The 10664-nt window shown below is 54.4% G+C and overlaps 3 protein-coding genes across 3 annotated transcripts in view; 1 reads left to right on the forward strand and 2 right to left on the reverse strand.

Annotated features, from left to right (window-relative positions):
* GUITHDRAFT_116842 (hypothetical protein) overlaps positions 1-356 on the forward strand; it is a gene marked incomplete at both ends in the record, with an annotated part of 4094 nt that extends 3738 nt beyond the window's left edge. The window contains 2 exons of the mRNA XM_005823899.1: positions 227-296; positions 337-356. Of these exons, the coding sequence (XP_005823956.1) occupies positions 227-296; positions 337-356 (90 nt within the window). The remainder of the gene's footprint in view (positions 1-226; positions 297-336) is intronic.
* Positions 357-744: 388 nt separating this feature from the next.
* On the reverse strand, positions 745-7581 carry GUITHDRAFT_116843 (hypothetical protein; the record flags this gene model as incomplete). Its single annotated transcript, XM_005823900.1, has 28 exons — positions 745-831; positions 1153-1224; positions 1482-1589; positions 1990-2079; positions 2125-2193; positions 2606-2777; positions 2829-2919; positions 3139-3239; positions 3304-3365; positions 3589-3631; positions 3682-3757; positions 3928-4018; positions 4109-4195; positions 4448-4570; positions 4783-4899; positions 5222-5268; positions 5319-5383; positions 5614-5697; positions 5899-5997; positions 6059-6105; positions 6155-6200; positions 6255-6326; positions 6378-6410; positions 6460-6497; positions 6559-6657; positions 6868-7000; positions 7054-7131; positions 7181-7581. The coding sequence occupies 28 exons, from the start codon at positions 7579-7581 to the stop codon at positions 745-747; spliced, it is 2631 nt and encodes an 876-aa protein (XP_005823957.1).
* A 1823-nt stretch (positions 7582-9404) lies between these two features.
* Positions 9405-10564, reverse strand: GUITHDRAFT_116844 (hypothetical protein; the record flags this gene model as incomplete). Its single annotated transcript, XM_005823901.1, has 7 exons — positions 9405-9428; positions 9500-9577; positions 9630-9662; positions 9807-9870; positions 10071-10159; positions 10211-10357; positions 10478-10564. 7 exons carry the CDS (start codon positions 10562-10564, stop codon positions 9405-9407), a joined length of 522 nt encoding a protein of 173 aa, XP_005823958.1.
* Between the last annotated feature and the right edge of the window lie 100 nt (positions 10565-10664).

The raw sequence follows: 10664 nt of genomic DNA on the forward strand, positions 1-10664 counted from the left end.
CTCCTCCTCCTCCTCCTCCTCCTCCACCCTTTTGCTCTCCCTCCTTTCTCTACTTTCCCCTCCCTTCCTTCCACCGCTTTCCTCCCATTCCTCCTCCCCTCCCTTCCTTCGAATCGGTTGCTCTCTTTATCGCTCCCTACCACCACAGTCTCCGTCCTCCTCCCTCCCTCCTTGTCTTCTCGAGCTTCAGCCGCTCCTCTCATCCTCATCCTCTCTCCCTTCTCAGGTTTCAGACCCCGTCAACTTCTTCCGTTCTGCCGTCAACAAGCAGGAGATCGTCCTCCTCCACCACGTGGGTCGCCCTTTCCCCTCCTCCTCCTCCTGACGCTGCAGCAGCGTACGAGGTGCTTGGATGAGGCAGAGGTTGTTCCATTCTTCCATGTGTACCCGGAGGGGAGGAAGGAGCAGGCGTGCAAGGTCGTGACAGGAGCCGACGTGAGCAGCTGGGAGGAGAGGTGGGAGGGGCTGACTGCCCTGCAGTGCAGGCGCGAACTTGTCAACTCCATCAGCTCGAGGGTGAAGGCGGAGAGGCGGCGGCTGCAGCTGCTGACGTGCGAGACGGACGTGACGCTGAGATCGCTGGCGAAGGAGGGGAGCATGCGGGTGCACCTGGTGGAGGAGGTGGAGGAGGAGGTAAGAGCGCACAGGGCGAGGGTGAGCAAGCGAGCTGGGCAGGGGTAGCAGCTGGGAAGTGTAAAGGTATCACAGTAGGCTGCGTGACATGTCCTCGGCTCCTGCTGGAGCTCACATGCGGAACTCGGCGAGGTTGGCGGTAACGGCCGGAGAGGAAGACTCCTCCACTGGGAGAGCGACGGCTTCCGAGTCCCCGTCCTGCGAGGAGATGAGATGAGAAGGTCCTTGAAGGGGGAAGGGGAAGAATGAGGGAAGACGAGGGGGGAGGTGGTGGTGGTTGTGGGAGGAAAGCGGAGGGAGAGAGGGGGTGGTGGTGGTGGTGGTGAAGGAGGAGGAGGAGGAGGAGGAGGAGAAGCCAGGTTCCCATCAGCCATAGGAAGGAGGGGAAATGGGGGAGGAGGCATGGGGGACTAGAGGAAACTGATGCAAGAAGGAAGAGATGGGGGCAAGCGGAGGAGAAGGGAAAAACTTGTGGGAGGAAAGCGGAGGAGGGAGAGAGGGGGTGGGGGAGGTTGGTACCTTCCCCTTCCTCTTCGCCGCGATCTTCTTGATGTTCATGAGCACTTGCTTGACATCGTCGTCTATCAGTTCCTGTGGAGGCATCAGGGAGATGCTAAGAAGAAAGAGGACGGTCGGAGAAGGGGAGGAAAAGTTGGGGTGCTCGGGTGTTGGGGGAGAGGATCAAAGCGAAAATCATGAGGAGGAGGTGGTGGTGATGGTGGTAGAGGAGGAGGACAAAGAGGAATAGGGAGAGGAGGAGGAAGGGAAGGAGCAAGAGCCGGAAGGGGGGAAGGGGAGGGGAAGGAAGGATGGGTCGATTGGAAGGAGCGGGCAGGAGGGGAAGAAACCTCGTCGTCCATGGATTGCGAGGAGCTTGCACGGATGAAGGGGCCGAACTTGATGCCGCAGAAGAAGAAGGGCATGGAAACGATGGCGAAGAAGAGAAGCTCGAGCCACTGCAGAGCGTTCAGATGACCTAGGAAGGAGGAGGAGAGGGAGAGAGAGAAAGCGAGCAATGACAGAAAGAAAGGCGGCAGAGGCAAGGACATCGAGAAATGTAGAGTCATCGCAGAGAGCGAAGGGGAAGGAAGGGGGAGGGAGAAGGGAGGGAGATGCTGGAATGAAACGAGGAGGGAGCAGGAGCACGAGGGGGAGAGAGGGAAGGGGGAAAGATGGTTTCGAGGAGGAGGGGGATGAATTGGGAATAGGATGAGGATGAGACAAAGGATTAGATAGGGGGATGATGATGATGATGATGGAAATGATGATGATGGTGGTGGTGATGTTGAGGAGGAGGAGGAGGAGGAGGAGGAGGAGGAGGAGGAGGAGGAGGAGGAAGGAGCCGCGGTGCGTCACCTCCATGATCGTCATGACGCTGATGCCCGTAAACATCCCGAGGTTTCCTCCGACTGTTCCCATGAGGGTGGCAAGGCTGATGGACCCCACCTGAGCTGGGAGATCAGCTGGGAAATCTCAAAGGGTCGCAAGAACCTTCTGCGATGAGACCATGTCGAAGTTGAGGTAGTCGATGTTGATGAGCGAGTAGCTGTCCTTCACCAACTGCCTTCCAGTCATTCCTCCCGCCTCGTCTCCTATCCTTCTACATGCCCCCCATCCCCTCTCTTACTCTCCCTCTCCCTCTCTCCCTCTCCCTGTTTGCTCCTCCTCGTCTTCTCGGTGAAGCCTCCGCTTCCCCCAGCCCACCAGTCCGTTTTTTTTGTTTTTTCCCCCAGCCCACCAGTCTGTTTTCTAGCCTATCACGAGCTCCTTCCCCTCCTCTGCCTGCCTTCCTTCCCGTCGCCACAGTTCTTCCTCCTCGCTCTCTTCTCGCCCCTGCCATCGCTCTCCCTTCATCCCTTCACCCCCACTTCCTTCCCGTTCTCTCTCTCCCCCTCCTCTCTGTTCGTTTTCACTCACAGCCTGTGCTTGTGTGTCGTTGAAGCAATCGGTCCCTGCAGGTACTGAATCGCACCTCGGTTTCCACCTGCGAGCAATCAGATCTGCCCTCCAGCTCCAGCTCCAGCTCCAGCTCCAGCTCCAGCTCCAGCTCCAGCTCCAGCTCCAGCTCCAGCTCATCTACTGCCCACTCTCCCCTCCCTGCTTCTTCACTTCCTGCTCTTACTCCTCCTCCACCACCACCTGCTCTTGCTTCATCTACTCCTTGACTACTTCCCCTCCGCCTTCGTGCGCCTCACCTTCTAATTTCCGGCGTCACGAGGTAGGACTGCGTCACAACTGCAAGCTCTTGCGCTGCGATGATCTTAATCGTTCCGACGGACATGTCGGCTGACATCAGAGTCAATCGCTTCCTCCTTCCCTCCCTCCCTCTTGTGGTTCCTTCATCCTCTGCCTTCCTTCATGCTTCTCGTAAGGAACCTCTTCCTTATCGCCCCTTATCGCCCTCCCCTTTCCCCATCCTGCTCTCCCTTTCCCCCGCCTAGCGCCCCTCCCCTACTTTCCTTCTCCTCTCCTCCCTCCTCCACTCTTCCGAGCTCTTTCACTCACCAGAGCTCTGCGACACGACCGAGAACTTGTCATACTCGCATCGTTGAGGGCAGTAGGCGCGCGAGGCGTCAGCACAAACTCCATTGACTCCTCCAGCTTGGCTAGCAGCCGAATGGTGAGAAAAGTTCGATATGGATGAAGTCAGTCAAAGGATGGGACACTTACCTTGTACTGCAGTCAGAATCGATCTTGCACTCTTTGCCGTAGTTTGCTTCGTTGTCCTTGCCCTGTCAGCAAGAATATGAGGGGGATCGATCCCATCGACGAGTAGGAGACCAGGACGAGGAGAAGCAGACGATAAGAAGAAGAAGAAGAAGAAGAAGAAGAAGAAGATCATGAGGAGGAGGAGGAGGATGGGGGGGGGGGGGGGGAAGGAAGAGAGAGAGGAGGAGGAGCGAAGGATGCAATCTAGGTGGTGGTGCCGATCAGCAAGTAGTAGATGGGTGCTACCTGCGATGAGGTCCACACGCACTGCTTCAGGATACTCTGACTCCTTCTCACCACCATCAGCACAACAGTGCACAGATGCCCACTCGATCTCACCTCTTCTCTTGCTTGCCGACTTCAGTCTCGTTGTTGACGTCAGAGTCGTCGTACCAGTTGGTTCTCTTCCACACCTCTGGGGAATGTGCATGTGAAAACACAAACAGCTCGGAAAGTCGCGAGGAGGAGAAGGAGCAAGAGAGCTAAAGGAGAGGGAGGGAGGTATCCTATGAGGAGAGAACGGGAGTTGTCAATGAGAGAAGAAGTGCAGCAATCCGATGATGGAAGCATGTCCATGAATCTCACTGTAGTACGGCGAACTTGTTCCAAGGGCCCCGTCGAGACACTCGAGGCCATCGGACACTCTCTGAGATTGTTGTGCAAAGCAGTTGACAACCTTGGGTGAAGAGTGAGGAGGGAGGGGGAGAGGTCAGGCACAGCAGCCACACGTGCAGCACTGCCCGAGAACTAGACAAGTAAAACTCACCGAAGCATCGAGAATGTTGCAGGACAGCATCGGGTTGCTCAAGTTGACCAAAGCTCCGCTGGGAGTCGAAACGTTGATGACAGGGAGCTGCGCAGAATACAACTTTCACAATCCCACAGACAAAAGATTCGAAACTTTCCTTTCCCTTGGTGACATCCTCCATCGACCGCTTGCAGCAGGTGACAGCCTGCAAGGAGTTCACTCAGAGTGGTAAGCTTGATCAGCGCTCGAGGAGTGCAGCAAGACAAGAACCAGAGGTGAAGACATCGACACCGATTCTGCACGGGAGGAGAGGAAGGAGAGACGATTCGGTGCAAGGGAGGGGACAGTGAGTCTCACATCCAGTCTTCTCAGGCAGTTGAGCTGGCAAACGGAAGGATCCACGTTGAACCACTTGGAGCAGTTGGTGAAGGGATACACCGCCTCCTTGTAGTTTTCCCTTGCAATCCCAAAGTTTGTGACCTGCCATTGGAGGAAACTCAGCAAGGAACGAGAGAGTAGGAACCGACTATAACGACTCCAACTCATCAAAAGGCAAAAGACAGGAAGAAGGAAGGGGGCAAACACAAACAGCTCATGCAAGACCATGGGAGTTCAACACAGTGGCGAAACAAAAAGTCAAAGTGAGAACGTTAAATCAAGTCCGGAAGCGACGTCGGAAAAGCTTCTCTCACCTTGCCGGGCGGCACACTGAAAGCTTCGCCGAGGTTGCCATTGTCATGGTGAGAGTGAAAGTGAACGAGAGCGCCAGGATTCCATCTCGCCTTGGACGCTGCCGTGAGGGTGGCATCCTGCGATGTCGTCATGGAGAGGAGGAGCGGAAGCGGACGAGGAGTAGATGGCGGGAAGGAGGAAGGTTGGGAAGAGGAGGATGGAGAGGAAGGGTGTGGAAACGAGGAGGATGGGAAGGACGAAGATAGGAAGGGAGAAGGTAAGGAAGGGGGGGATGAGGAGGAGGGAGGGTGTAGTAGATGAGGTAGGTGCTGGAATCATTGATGCACATGAAACGACTAGAACAAGTTGCATTGGAAGGAGAGCGAGGCGAGAGGACGTATCAAGGTAAGAAGCAGAACGAGAAGGAAGGGAGGAGGCGAATGGTGTTCAGGCTCGAACCTGGTCTGTCGCAACATTGAGGACCATTCGAACTCCGTTGCCTCTTCCTGCGGCAGGAAATCAGGTTCGATCTCTATCAGAGAAAGGGCGAGCTGACCTGGGTTCAGCTGTTTCGCCATCTTGCAACCGGTCTTGGAAGCGCACAAGTTGCACTCGCAGGTCCTGATTTGAAGTCAGGTATAAGACTACAACAGCCTCTGCAACTCCTTAACATTCAGAATATCTCATACAAGCATTTTGACCCAGACAAGAGGCATCAAAGTCAAATGACATGATAGCTCCAAACTCTGATCTCGTTCAACAACGAGTCGCAAGACATACTTCTTGGTAGTGTTGCAGAATCCTCCGACCATTCCCTTGTCGTACATGTGCTTGCACCTAGAGTTTCTCACTCAGTCCTTCTCATCCCCTCGATCTGCTCCTCCACGTACTCGTCGTCCTTTGTGCACGAATCTCCGACAGGAAACCCATGGCACCTGCACCATCAAGTGACTCCTTCCTCTTCCATGCCCAGCATCGTACGGGTTGAATGTGTGGCAGGCTCCGTAATTCTCGTCGATAATAGGAGGGCCCCACCAACTGCAAGGAGAAATCTCAGAAAGAACATGAGGGGAATTCAACGAGGGGGGGCAAGGATGGAAGCATATGGGTTTGTCAAATAGACAAGTCAACCATACCTATCATCTAGACAGGAGACTTTTTTGCCAGAGGTCGGCGACTTGGGATCAGAGTCGATTGCCATGCACTTTCTCAACAACTTTGACCTCGACATGTACCTGCCAGAGGTTCACGGCCCGAGCATGATCGGCATATCCAGTGTTCAAGTTGCCTTCTCACCCAGCATATTGGATGAGCTCATGATATTGCAGCTGCTGCTTCTTCACCTTTGACAGCGTCTCAGACATCTTTTCTTCTGATATACAACTGCCTTACAGCTGACACGAACCACTTCTCTGTGTATTCTCCCGAGCCGCACTGCCTGAGATGGTTGTCAGCATTCCACGAAAACAGCAAGATTGCTCGCTTCTATTACAGTTTCTCTGGAAAGTTCGTCATGCTAATCCTTGTTGCAGCCTTGTCCACGTATTTCTGAGAGTTCTCCATCCTATCGTGTAGTTAGCACAGAGCCGCCGCAGTCCCGCACAGCAGGACGCACGTTGAGGACGAGTCGGCCAGGAACAGCGAGTCCCTGTCTCCAGAAGTCATGGTGTTGCAAACGATCTCTCACTTTTTCTCACGAGAAATTGATGGCGCTACTACAGATAAATGGCAGGACCTGTGGGGAAAAGATAAGAAATCGGGACGATGAGTTCCTCCTTGTGAGCTGATAGGCTTACCAGCGGTAGGTATTCATCGGTGGCCAACGATGGATCGTAGAAACCAGAGCAGCCACACCGAATCGGACTCAAGTTGCAGACTGTCATCATTGGCAGGATCTGCAGCGTTGTCAGCCTTGTGCCTCTTCAAATAGGAAAAGAGAGAATTGGGCATGTGTTCGAACAGCAAAGAACAAAACTGTTGGAACAAGCCACTATCAACACAAAGACGTTCAACAATCTGTACATTGAATCTGCAGGACATGGAGTCTGCAGAGGAAAAAGGCAACTTCACACAAGGAGGAGTTCCTCGCAAATGCGTCTGCATACCCCTTCATGGCTGTCCAGTCCGAAGGCAGTATCCGATTTGGCTTCGATAAAGAGCATGATCGAGTCGATCACGAAGAAGAACAGAGCATAGAAGCTTGCTGTGAATGCCCCGAACCAGAACAATCGGCGAATTCTGCATAACATTTTCTCATCGACACATCAAGGCCGCAACGTTAACAAGCTCACATGCCATTGTCCTCGTCAAACACGCGGTTGATGCCGTGAGCTGTCGTCACTCCTCCGAAAAAGTTTTCCATCCAGTCCCTGAAAACTAGGATCAAACACACGATCTCAGACTTCACCAATGGCACACCACAGCGACTGATCGCTTCTCGGCTGTATCGGACCACCCCAGAGGTTCGTACAGAGGTTGATCGACGAGCCACTCTTCTGCGTGTCCCCTCCAGACACGCTCCCGCCTTTCTCATCCCCTCCCAGTTGGAACAGCTCGCTTAAATCCTTGGACGCATGCGCCCCATTGTCAAGGCTTGCATGGGCATGAGAGCCGTTGCCCGGGTTGATGGACGACATTCTCTCCAACTTGGACACCCTGTCCACGAGCTCGTCCATGTCTTTCTTCGGAGGCTGATTGCCATCATTTCCGCCTTGTTCCTGATCTGATGAGTTGAACAGATTGGGCGGCAGGATGATCCTTGAAAGGCTCCGAGTCCAGTCATGATCCTGGTTCCCTCCAGCCATCGTCTGAACCAGCATCAAGTCAGTCAACCTTAGCAACTGAGCGAAACATGCAGGACGACTCGTGCAACCATGATCTTCTGACTGCCTGACATCTAGCTCGCGTACCCTACAGTCAATCTCTATCTAGCAAAGTTGCGGAAATGTCTTTCGAGCCTGTCGTGACCGGCGCCGAATGTTGAAGACGGCAGCTAGTGCATGTAGAGGAACGCAAGGGGACCAATCTGCATCATCTCACTGCCGATACCCCTTGAAGCTTCTTCCTTAGATCGTTGCTCCTCCTATCCTCACTCCCCGTCCTCTCGTTCCCCAATCACGACCCCGTGCCAGTCTGTCGCCATTTTGCCCTGCACCTGTACCCTACCACATCCCTCTTCAATTTCCGCACCGTACCCTACCTTAGACACTCCTAGATTTGTTATAGAAAGGAGGGGTAATTGTACTCTAGTTTGCTTGACGACCCTACCCCCCTTTGCAGAACTCACTTGCTAGAGTTGTTTGACTTGTCGGACCATTCACCGTACCCCTATAGTCCCCAGACTCGCCACCCCACCCCACCCACCCCACCCTATTAAAAGTACTTTGTAAAGGACTCAAAATCTTCTTCCGTCCACTACCCCTGGCCTCTAGATTCTTATCAAAGTACCGGTGTTTTAACAGGGATGTATTTGCGGACTACCCCTTCTTTCCCCTAGACTTCCGTAACTTTCAGTACCCACCCTACCAGGCATCACCAAATTTTCCGTGTACAAACGTACCCCCGCTCCATTGCTACACAGTCATATCAGCAGCAAGTACCCCTCTAGGGCTCATTTGAAGTACCCCACCCCCACACTGATTCCCCTTGGCCATTGAGATCTCAGCGGTGCCCTGACCCCTGGAATTTTCGGATCAGTTAACTTTGACGTAGCAGACCACCCCTGTGCTGTCCACCCTGAGGTGCTAGTACAAAAGGTACCCCTACCTCCACGTTCTCCCCCAACAAAGATGAAAGATGTGCCGATCAATGTTAAAATGTTATAATCCTTGATATTTTGCCAACATGTGGTGATTTTATATTTGTACCAGGAGTTGTGAGCTCCTGGTAGTAAGTTTGTACCATTTCTCCCTGCCGGTACTGAAGTTTTTTTCAAGTATTAGCAATGACAAAGCAGGGTGGAGTCGAGGCCCTGACCTCCCACTCAGCCACCCCCCCCCTCCCAACGGATCGGACCCCCCACTGGGCCATGTACGAAGGGTAGTATTTCTCGGCTCTAGTTCAAAGGATCGGGGGGTGGTGGTGGCATGGGTACAGATCGTGTCGGAGAAGTCACTAGTAGTAGTGGTGGCCCCCTATGATTGCCAAGTGCGGGTGACCTCTCGCTAGTAAAAATCAGTCCATGACCCCGTTCAAAATTTCCCGCGTACTCCGAGGCTCCCCCGTGCCCAGAGCCTCGGAGGCAGGGCAAAGATTGTACCCCGGGGCCGGGTAGACTCAGACCGCGGCCGGGCGGCCGGGCGGCGGATGATCATGTGACTCGCCAGTTCTCAGTCTCTGGTTACTAGTCCGGGGCTGCCCGACAGCGGCTGGCAGCTTGAACTTGACATCGGAACTTCAGGGGAGGGGTGCAGCAGTGCCGCGCTGACCGAGTAGCAGTCACTGAGTTGTACGTTCACTGCCGCTTGAAGTTCAGCGTTTGACTCCTTCCGTCACGGTCACGGGGCGATGCCAGGGTATCACTGATCTCAGTATATTTACAAATTTACACCCGGAGCTTCAGCTGAGGGCCTCCGAGTCACCGGCCGGGGCTCAGAGGCTGACTCGGTCGGGCAGGGCCGGCCAGCCGACCCACCGTTACAAGTTAGCCCAACCAAGATAACATCCCCTGCCGAGGCCCAGTAAGCAGAACAAGGCCAAGAAAGAGAAAGGGAGATAGATAGCAGGAGGATAGCGTACCTTCGGAGCTTGACCGCTGTGTATCCTTGCCACGTCCGCGTCACTGAGCTGGAGGGATGTGCAGAGGATCTGGAGGACCTGCCGACACAATGAGCACGTGGGGAGGAGGGAGGAGGAGCGACTGTCTTACGTTGGTATCTCGTGTTTCAAGGTATTTGACAACCTGCGAACAGAACGGTCATCTATGCTAGGAGCAGCTGAAGGGAGGAGGTGGAAAAGGGTTGAGGAGATGAACAGGTTTAGGGGATGGGAGAGGTTGTGATGAAGGAGGAGGAGGAGGAGAACGAGGAGGACTGAAGCGACTCACGATGTTCTTGACGTACTCGATGTTGGGGATCTTCTCTGCACGACTGAGAGCATGCTCGCTCTCCCTGCAAGAAGTGCAATTGTGAGGGATGAGAAGAGAAAGGAGAGCGGGGAGCTGAAAGAAGGAGAGTGGGAGGAGTATGAGGAGGTAGGCGAGGGAGAACTAGAGGGGGCAGAGGATGCAGCCTTGCCTGATCTGCTCCTTGAGGAAAAGATTCTGTTCCATTAGCTTCTCCTGCCCCGTCACAGGTCATCTTAACGGCACCCTGTTAGCAAGAGCCTTACCTGCATATCCTTAGCTCCTCTCAGCTCCTCTATCATGCGGTCCACGTGCAGGCGGTTGGCCGCTCGTTCCTGCAGGAAGTCCGTCAACCACCAGCAGCTCCCCGGCAAACGCGCCTCCACCTGCTCGATCAGACTGTTGGCTTCCTCTCGGATGCTCCTGATCTCATCCTCGCTCACCGTCCGTGAGCTGCTGGGCTGCTGCTGGATATTTCGCTTCTCGTCATGGTTGGCCAGGTTGTTGAACAGCAGGTCTTGCAGAGAGTCGGCCTGCAGAAAACATGAGGAAGTGAAAGGGAGCAAAGGGGAAGAGGAGGAGGAGGAAGAGGAGGAGGAAAGGGACGAGGAGGAGGAGGAGGAGGAGGAGGAGGAGGAGGAGGGAGCAAGCACCTCGTTCTCCCTCTCCGATGGCTTGCGAGCGTCGCTAGAACCGTTCGCCTCGGTGACAAAAGGAGACTTCGAGGAGGATCGACTCATCTGTACGCGATTCTGACCGACCTGCTCCCCTTCCTGAAGGTCCTGGATGTTGGGAGGGCTTCGGTGAAGAAGAGCGACTTGACGTCCGTTGAGCCTCAGG

This window comes from Guillardia theta (assembly GCF_000315625.1).
Source record: "Guillardia theta CCMP2712 unplaced genomic scaffold GUITHscaffold_101, whole genome shotgun sequence".
NCBI lineage: Eukaryota > Cryptophyceae > Pyrenomonadales > Geminigeraceae > Guillardia > Guillardia theta.